The sequence below is a fragment of the Austrofundulus limnaeus genome, unplaced genomic scaffold (genome assembly GCF_001266775.1).
Source record: "Austrofundulus limnaeus strain Quisiro unplaced genomic scaffold, Austrofundulus_limnaeus-1.0 Scaffold8, whole genome shotgun sequence".
Classification (NCBI taxonomy): domain Eukaryota; kingdom Metazoa; phylum Chordata; class Actinopteri; order Cyprinodontiformes; family Rivulidae; genus Austrofundulus; species Austrofundulus limnaeus.
The window spans coordinates 3903043-3912651 of record NW_013952410.1 but is presented as its reverse complement, the minus strand read 5'-3'; the positions used below and the strand labels follow the sequence as shown (position 1 = coordinate 3912651).

The 9609-nt window shown below is 43.7% G+C and overlaps 1 protein-coding gene across 1 annotated transcript in view; it reads right to left on the bottom strand.

Annotated features, from left to right (window-relative positions):
- The window catches only part of enc3 (ectodermal-neural cortex 3), a 13534-nt gene extending 9442 nt beyond the window's left edge, over positions 1 to 4092 (bottom strand). Inside the window, exons 1-3 of the mRNA XM_014000588.1 lie at positions 3788 to 4092; positions 1624 to 2658; positions 766 to 1548 (exon numbers count right to left, since the gene is read on the bottom strand). Of these exons, the coding sequence (XP_013856042.1) occupies positions 802 to 1548; positions 1624 to 2646 (1770 nt within the window). The 5' untranslated portion in view covers positions 2647 to 2658; positions 3788 to 4092 and the 3' untranslated portion in view covers positions 766 to 801. The remainder of the gene's footprint in view (positions 1 to 765; positions 1549 to 1623; positions 2659 to 3787) is intronic.
- Between the last annotated feature and the right edge of the window lie 5517 nt (positions 4093 to 9609).

Below are 9609 nucleotides of genomic sequence, written 5' to 3'. Positions count from 1 at the left end.
GGGGGGGGGGGGGGGGGGGGGTCGAGGTCCTCCTTCCGCCGCCGCCCTGTCCCTGAGTCCATAAAAAGCTCCCTAACCTAGTGTTAATCCTTTCAACAGAACAGATTGTTCTGTCAACACGTGTGTTTACTCAAGCAGGCCTTTTTAAACCCTGTAAACAACTACTGAATTATTAGCTTTATGAGGAAATGAGTGGAATTCAGGAGTGATGCTTGTTTTTTGGTTTTATTAATAAGACAAAGCTAAAATCTTAAACATCTCATATACGACATTTTGAAAACTACATTCTTGATCTTATCTAAATTGCACGATCCCTTTTCTACCTCACATCTGCTTGAAGTTGGCGTGTAATAAAAGGCTGTGCTGAGCACCCCTGCTTGACTCCTGACATTACAAGCACAGACCTGATCCCCTGCCTCTGCTCTGCACCCCAGCCAGTAACAGAGGCTACATTTTGCAGCTCTGGCTTTGTAATTACGAGCACCGCTGACATTCCTTTTAGCTCTATAAAACCAGGACTTCGCTGTGTTTATCCAACACTCGCCACTTAGATAATCTTTAACAACTGTAACCACCAGCAACCGTGAAAACATTTAGGGGCTTTAAAAAAAACTGTCCGCCTCAGGGTTCAAAGTGTCACTAGCACCAACCTGGTAGCTATGGAACAACTGGGTATTTCAGTCCATTTCCATATATTATCTGACAATAAACAAATATTTGGTTTTGTGTTTTACATGTCAGTTTATGGAAGCTACAATTACTCACCTAGAAACATCAGGTTAGGTTAGAGTCCGTGCGTCTCTACGATGGGAGGTACTTCCATGTGCTGACGAAAGCAGTAGGAATGAGCGAGTAGGGCACGCTAGTCACGCTGTCCCAGGAGTCCGATGATGGATCGTAACAGTCTAGCGTCTTACACCTCTGGGCCCCAAAGTACCCCCCGACCACATACAGTCTGTTCCCCGATGCCACGGCGTGGCAGCTGATCCGCTTGGCTGTGACGTCGCCAAACTTCGACCACTGATACGTCTCGCTGTTGAACCTGTACGCGGAGCTGGCGGAGAACTCGGTGTCGCCTCCGATCACGATGACGTGGTTGCCCACCACAGCCGCCGCGGTGTACCGCCACAGCTGCGGGCAGGAGGCCGGGACGGACCACCGGTTCTGGCAGGGGTCGAAGCACTGCACCTTGGGGTACTTGTCCCGGTTGACGCTGGTACCCCCGAAGGCGAAGAGTTTGTTCTTGGCGCCGACCACGGCGGCGTTGCTCACYCCTTCTCGGAGCGGCGCCACCAGGGTCCACTTGTTGGTCTGCGGGTCRTACTGTTCCACTTGTTTCAGCGACACGGACGGAGAAGCCGGGAAGGATCCCGCCAGAGACGTGTGCCCKCCCACCACGTAGAGCATGTGGTCGAGTTCTGCAGAACCGTGTCCAAACCTGGCCACCARCATCTGCGCCGCTTTCGACCACTCGTCGTGTAACGTGTCGTAGACCCAGACATCTTTGGAAGCCCCGTTTTCAGAGCCACGGCCTCCAGTAACGTAAACCTAACAAAGAAACAATAAGTACAAATCACAAATAAATTTTAAATGATTGTTTAGTAGTTAACATTGCGTACATACCTTACAACCAATAGCACAAGCACTGCATTCCTTTCTGGGGCTGGGGATGTCCGTTTTTGGGGTGATCTCTTTGGTCTTGTTATCGATCACGTAGACTTTATCGCACATGAAAGTCTGTCCGCCCAACAGGAGCARGGCCTGGCTGACTTTTCTCGGTCGCGCACAGAACCCCGTTACAATGCCGTCATTCTGGAGGATCTTCATCTTACACCGCACCGCGTCTTCRACGATCTCCCGGCCCACCTTGTGGCACATCACCAGCTCCTCCGAGGCCACGTTGTTCAGCAGGTACGACTCGGGCAGCAGTGCCAGGCGGACACAGCGCAGCAGCTCGGGGAGCTCGCTGTGTCTGCGCTCCATGTCCGCCTTCACCCAATCGATGACGGCCTCGTACACCAGGCTCTCGTCTTCTACCTCCAGCTCCTCGCTGAGGATCAGCTCTTGGACTTTGTCCCGAGGCAGGCCGAGGAAGTCTTCTGTTCTAAAGAGAGTGGCAAAGTTGGCCAGGCACATCCTCCACGACAGCTCGTACAGCCTCTGGCACTGGTGGGCGTCCGACAGCAGCATCATCCCCAGGCAGTTGGACGGGTGGAGGTTCTTCTCCAGGAACTCGGCCGCCGCGTCCCTGATGTCGTGGAACTGGAGCATGTCTCCGGCTTCGAGGAGCGACTCCGCGTTCTCCTCGTTGATGATGACTCTGGCCGAGTACGTGTAGTCGAGGAGGAGCTCCAGCACCTCGGGGTGGAGGGAGTCGTGGAAGTTGACGTCGGCGTCTCGGCTCTCCCTGAGCCCGCCGCTAAACATGGCCTCAAAGTAGCGACTGCAGGAGGCCAGGACGGCCCGGTGGCAGTGGAAGGAGCGGCTGCCGGCCTTCAGCACAACGTCGGTGAAGACCCGCCGCTTGCGCAGCAGGTTGAGCTGAGTCAGCAGGCTGTCGGCGTGGGACGTCTTGTGGAAGAGCTGGATGTTCATGGAGCCGGAGCTGGAGCGAGACTTTCTGTTTTCGTGGTTGCTCACAGACATCTTGACTTTGACCTGGCAGCAGCGAGGGGGCAGAGCAGAAAATATGTTTCTGTTTTATACAAACAGCTGCACAGGAAGGAGTGTTAAACATCATGCACCGACGCAACCWCCAACACTCTTCTTTTGTCATGAATGGACAAAACCTGCATCTGAGGAATGATTGCTCAAAAACTAAAACGCTTGTATCAGCTCAACGGAAATGAACTTTAGACCGGAGAGAGATGAAAGAAGACCAGATAAGGATATACTTTCCCCCTCAGATTTATGGTGTAAAAATCAATAAAACCATAAATCAGTCAGAGCTGGGTGGGTGGAATTGGGTTTTTTTTTTAACCTAAGCTGACGATCTTTAAAACCAGCTTTCTGTAATTAATGTCAAGCAAAAGAAGAAACACCTGGGTGTGTTATCCTGAACCACCTTACTGCCCCTATAAACATGAGTCACCTCTAACTAAAAAGAAAGCCAATAAGTTGCTGCCAGCTCATGCTGCTCCTCAGCTGGCTCACGAACAAGATGGTGCCAAAGGCAAAGCTTTCATGCCCACATGCTGATGTGACACCTCTAACCACCTCCTTAAGGACCAAATTATGTAAGCAGACTGGAACAGATTAAAGCAGAATCCTGCTTCAGAACATCAGGAGGGCTTGGCTGTACTTGCAGCTCCTGTACAATGTAAGAGGACATGATAAAACAAGATTTACTACCTATATTTTTGTTAYACTAGGAACATCTCCCCCTTTAGGTGGGTAACTGTGAGGACTACTCCGCTTCGAGACGAACCAAATAAATATCTTCCGCTTTAAAGCCTCCATTGTTTCATAGTAGATAAATTTAACTCGGCTATTCGGTCCCATTGAAAAGAGGACTTCCGTGGAAAGCCTCGGCGTTAAATTCAATTCGTTTTGTGCTTTAAATGTGAAACTCCTGTCAGCGTTTCAGCCTCCGCTCAACTTTCCTCCAAAGTTAGCAGCAGCGGCGGTCTGTAAACATCCAGGCTGCTGCTGCAAACACCCGACTTCAAACAGTCCCCAATTACAGCCTGTAACTAATATCCTCACATGTCGGAAGTTAGAGAAAAGTCAGACGAGCGCGAATAATCCCTGTGATCGATACTCTAAGTAGGATTAAAAGTCCGCTTACCTTGAAAAGGAGCGAGAGGGGCCGATCTGAATTCCTTTATCTCGTCTCGGCTACAACTTCGCCGTCGAGCTATTTTGAAGTTGCGCCGCAGTTTAGACAAATCTGCTCCCCGAGTTTAAAACTGAGTTCCGAGATAAACAGCGGGGACGAACGAGATCCATTTGTAACTTTCCTTCTAACTCTCGAGGGTGTCCGCGGAGGAACAATGTGGAAAAGTTTAAGTAGCTCGGTTTAGCACTGAGGTGGAAAYCACACGGAGTACGAGTGTGAACCGAGAGAAAGGAGAGCTGAGGCAGTGTTCTCTCGGCTCCGCCCACTATTGCGGCACTGACCAATGAGCAGAAAGCAGAAGTTGCTTTCTCTTTTACCCCGCCTACTCCCACTGCAGCTGCCCAATGAGCTGAAAGCGGCCGTTGTCTTCTCTCTGACTCCGCCTACTCCCACTGCAGCTGACCAATGAGCAGAGGCGCCTTTTCTTTTTTTCTTTATTCAGTGTCCTGTATTGTTACAAAGAAATGCAACAAATCACCCCCAAAACACACCTGTCACCAAGTGTTTCAGCTGCTCACTAACACAATAAAAACAGTCTCTTGAACTGAACATTCAGAGAAACTTGCAAACAGCTTGCAGAGTTTGGACAAAGCAGAGCAAAACAATGGAGAAAAGGCAGAAAAATCAATTTAAACTTTAACAAAATGAAAACATTCTGTATTAAGCAAATGAAACATGACATAATTGGCTCAGTGTTGTTGAKACTCACATCACATGTCCCACAAGCTTTGCAGTGCACAGCTAGCCATTTATTAGACAGCTGACCACCTGTGATTAGGGTTGGACAATACTGGCAAAAAAAATTGATCACGGTTAATCGTGGTATTTAGCCAATAACGACTAATTTGACAATTAATCCCCTGGAGTCCCTGGACACCCTTATGTCCTAGTCACACGACCAATTTAGTGGGAAAGATTTGCTCTTCATAAAAATCTGTTTCAAATTGTCAAAAATACAGACTTTGGGCTGTACATCAAATTTTAAATTGTGTTGATAGATGAATAAATTACAGATTTTTTTAAATGTTCGTCATATTTGAAGTGTAAAGGAGCACCAAACTTTTTTATATTTTTTAATAAATTTTTGAATTTTTTTTAAATTGAATCTGTCAGTCTGCCTGGTGACATTATTAATCGTATTAATCGTCAAGTGCCAAAAAAAATAGATTAATATTTTTCTGACGATTAATTGCACACGATATGATTATGCCCAACCCTACCTGTGATGTTGACAAATTCAACCACCAAATCTTGTAAAAAAAAACTTTTATAATTATTTGTTGCAACAAAATTTTTAGTTGAAGTCACCAATATTCAAAACGAAGGAAAGCTTTTTTCAAACCTGAACTTGATTTTGACAAAAACTCAGTAAAGTATTTTTTGACTCAGTGGTGCAACCATGACACACCCCAGGCTCACATGGTGAAAGCTATATTCTTTTCACTCTTGAGCCTTTTAATCACAGCAGATTGCATAAAACACTAATGGACGATTTGCTAAGACTCTAATAGTCTGGTTTGCAAAAGTGGATTTAGAAAATCAAGAGCATATCCAACACACCCATCACTATCCCCCGACACTTATAACTTCACAAAATTGAATTATTTAGACATATTTTGGCTAAGACTTAAATTATGCCTTCTATACATAAAAAAATAACTCGACATAAATAACCAAACGTTGCATCAAGGCTTTCACAGTAAAAATGTGTGGCAACCTTTCAAATAATTGCAAACAACATAAATATATTCATCATGTGTTTTTTAAGAAAGTAAAATATTAATAAGCCCTGTRGTTTTCTAAGCCCTCATGGTTTTTAAAAAGCAAACTGATCTTTTAATAGCCTCATAAATGCCAAAACTGACAACAAGATAACCAGTAATRTCGGGCTCATCCCTACGTTCCTCAGATCCCTTTGTTTCTCAGATACACCCATGTTCCTCAGATCTCAACCTTCCTCAGTGTGTTCTCTGCCACCAAAAATAAATAAATAAATAAATAAAAAGTCACACACTCAAATATTTTGTTGAACCGCCATTAGCTTTGATTACAACATTGTTTCCATTAGCTTGCATTGATGATGGTAGAGTCTGACCGCTACGCAAAACCTTCTCCAGCACATCCCAAAGATTCTCAATGGAGTTAAGGTCTGCACTCTGTGGTGGCCAATGCATGTGTGAAAATGATATCTCATGCTCCCTGAACCACTCATTGGTCATTCGGTATATTCAGGTAGTCAACTGACCTCACTCTTTGAGCACACACTGTTRCTGAACATAGACCTAATCAACTGCAGCAACCCCAGCTCAGAGCACTTAGTTAAATCCAGGTGGCAACTTTGTTTTTAACCAGGCAGTGTCTTTTTCATTTGTTTTAAAAGAAAATTAAAGTGGTAGACAAGTGTCTTTCAWGACTTTTATTATTAAAAATGGGAGAACGCAAGTGCCGAGAACATAGGTATTGTGGAACATAGATAACGGGGAACTTCTGTACCATGAAACACAGGTATTGTGTTACTGGGGCATGTAAATACCTGGGAACACATTGTAGGTACCTGGGAACATACTAAGTACCAGGGAACATACTGTAGTACCGGGGAACATGGATACCATGGAACATAGCAGCAATCTAAGGTATGGTAGAACATGGGTACAGGAGAATATAGGTGTGTGGGAACATTTGCATCAATGAACAAAGGCATCGCGGAATATAGGTWACAGAGACCACTGGTTCTGGGGAACATAGATATCGTGGAACATAGGTAACAGGGACTATTGGTACTGGGGAACATATGTATTGTAGAACATAGGTAACAGGGACTATTGGTACTGGGGAACATATGTATTGTAGAACATAGGTAACAGGGACTATTGGTACTGGGGAACATTGGTATCGTGGAACATAAGTAACAGGGACCATTGGGGAACATAGGTATCGTGGAACATAGGTAAGGACTATTGGTACTGGAGAACATAGGTATCGTGGAACATTAGTAACAGGGACCATTGGGGAACATAGGTATCGTGGAACATAATGTAATGAACCACTCTATGAAATTAGGACCAGCCCAATCTCACAAAATAATCCCTTAAGATCTTTGCATTATGAAATCCCAGACAATGATAAAAATAACTCTGATCATGAATGAGAAATGAAAACTTGTGACCTGAACAGATTTCCAAAATAAAGTAATTTATTTTTAGATATATGAACAGGATTAAACACACAAACATTTATTAAAAATATTATATGAATAATGAACACAAGTTATATTTTCGACATATGAATTTCACCTCAGAGTTGACATAAACAGTAAATTCCAGGTGTTGTAACTTTACTGGCACGCTGCTTAACTAAGTTTTAAGTAAAAAGAGAATAAAGATAAAGATTTAAGCTTTAAGGATAGGAGGAAAAGAAATTAGTGAGTTTAGCACTTGTTCTCCACAAGTGAAGACCAGACCAGCACACAGCATGTCAAGACGAGACACCTCCGGGGCTAGACTTCGGCGTTTTATCTCAGCAAACATTTGTCTACCTTTTTGATGTCTTCAGACAGAGCCCACAGGCAGGTGGACGGTTTGTGAGTGACAGCCTCATGAAGTCCGCCAAGATGGATAATGTCCTCATGACAGCAGGGGGTTGAGAAGCCTCTCGTCTCCCCCTAACGAGCCTCAGCGGGCTCCCGGCTGGTCTCACTCGCTTCTCGGCAGTAGAATTAGGTTAGTAACATAGACTCCCATCCGGACAGGTGCCCAGAGACGGACACGCACTCCTCAGAGACCCAGTTAGAACCATCCGCTCCAACGACAGACAAGAACTACCGTTAACTGTGTGAACAGAAAGTTAGTTCCTTGAGAGAGAAAAAAAGAGAAGATAAACAATCTGTTTTTCCCACACTGGCGCGGCCAGCTGTGGGTTGTTATCAGCAAAAGACCTTGGAAGTCTGAATAGACAGACTAAGCTGTACTTAAAAATCACTTCACCTAAGGTTATAAATCATATCCAACACTTTGCACAAATGGACTAATAGTGAAATTAATAGTACACAATAATTAACCATTAAACCCATTAAGAAAAATGATAAAACCATGATTAATAAACCAGTACTAAGAAAAACAGTAAAACACATTTCAACTCTTTTTCTTCACAGTGTTAAACTTCTGGAATAAAGAGAGATGCACAGATCCTCTAATAGAAGATTAAATGAAATAAAACAAATAGAACATATTGTCCCATTTACTTAAAGAAAATAGAAACAAACTTTAAAATGACTTTCTTCTTATAAGTGTATAAGCAAAATCAAAGACGAAAAAAAAAATAGACATGTTTATTTCACCAGGGTTACCCCTACAATAAGTAACAGGGATCATTGGGGAACATAGGTATCGTGGAACATAGGTAACAGGGACTATTGGTACTGGGGAGCGTAGATACCGTGGAACATAGGTAACAGGGACCATTGGTACTGGGGAGCGTAGGTATCGTGGAACATAGGTGACAGGGAACATTTATATCATGGAACATAGTTACTAGAGAACATATCGTGGAACATACAGTAGGTACTGGGGAACATAGGTATGAACCTGTAATATTACTCAGGATTTTTTTTCTCCAGGCTTGGCCCAACTGACTCCACAACAGTGTTAATGATCATATGATTGCAGGTTAAGGCCCTCTGAGGAGCCTGTACAGTTTTTCTTTCTTCAATCAAATTCCTGACATTTTCTGGAGGATTTGAGTTCTCGTGAGGTTTTAAAAATAATCATCAAGAATGTGTTCACTTTTCAGGCTTTTCAGAACAACAAGCAGGTCAGCTTGGAATCAACCTGCACAATACAACACAACACAAAACAATAAAAGCTTGCATTAACGCTAAGAGATGCAATTTTAAGAAAATTTGAATTCAGAGTGACAAATGTATTCAGGACTTTGAAAAATTTGAATCTCTTTTTTTTTTCTTTGCAGGGACATGCCCCAACATGTCAGAAGGTGTACCGGTAGTTAMTGACATGAGAAAAGAGGCAATATTTAATTAGGTGTGCCACTTTCAAGCCTCTGCTGTTGCACAACCTTGCACAACCTGCCTCTTTGGTTTACAATGGGAGGAGAGCTATTGTTCATGCTGCATGCTAATTTAATTTGCCAAGTGTCATCTTCATTCAGACCAAAAGCAGACTTTGAGATTTTTTTTTTTTTTTTTTTGCGCAAACTGATTGAACTCCAGCAGTGGGAGCCCCACTTACAAAGTGGATGCCACACTTCTCAGGTTTCCCCTTCTTTTTTCTGTGGCTCTTCACTCCCTCTTTCATGTCACTCAACAGCTGCTTTTGAAGCTAAAAAGCTGCTGCTGTTCCTCAGCTGTCAGAGATCGTATGAATGAGAACATGTGTCTGTGTAGTGTTTAGGAATCTGCACATTTTTTATTGTTTCCGCATCAAGAGCTTCAGTGTCGTTCTCATTCCAGGTTACAAAATAACGAGGAAATTTCMAAGTTACACATTAGTTGCTCATAAATCATATTTCCAAAACTTTTGCTGCTTCTCACAAGCTGATCTGACCAAGTTCTTCCATGCACACTAAAGGAGATTAAGATTTTAARAAGATTAGATTAATGAACTCATGATTATAATCTAGGGTTAAATCATTTCGCTGCACTTTAAGCAGCCCCATGGCTCCAAGCCAAACTGTTCTGAAGGCAGTGTGTGTGTGTGTGTGTGTGTGTGTGTGTGTGTGTGTGTGTGTGTGTGTGTGTGTGTGTGTGTGTGTGTGTG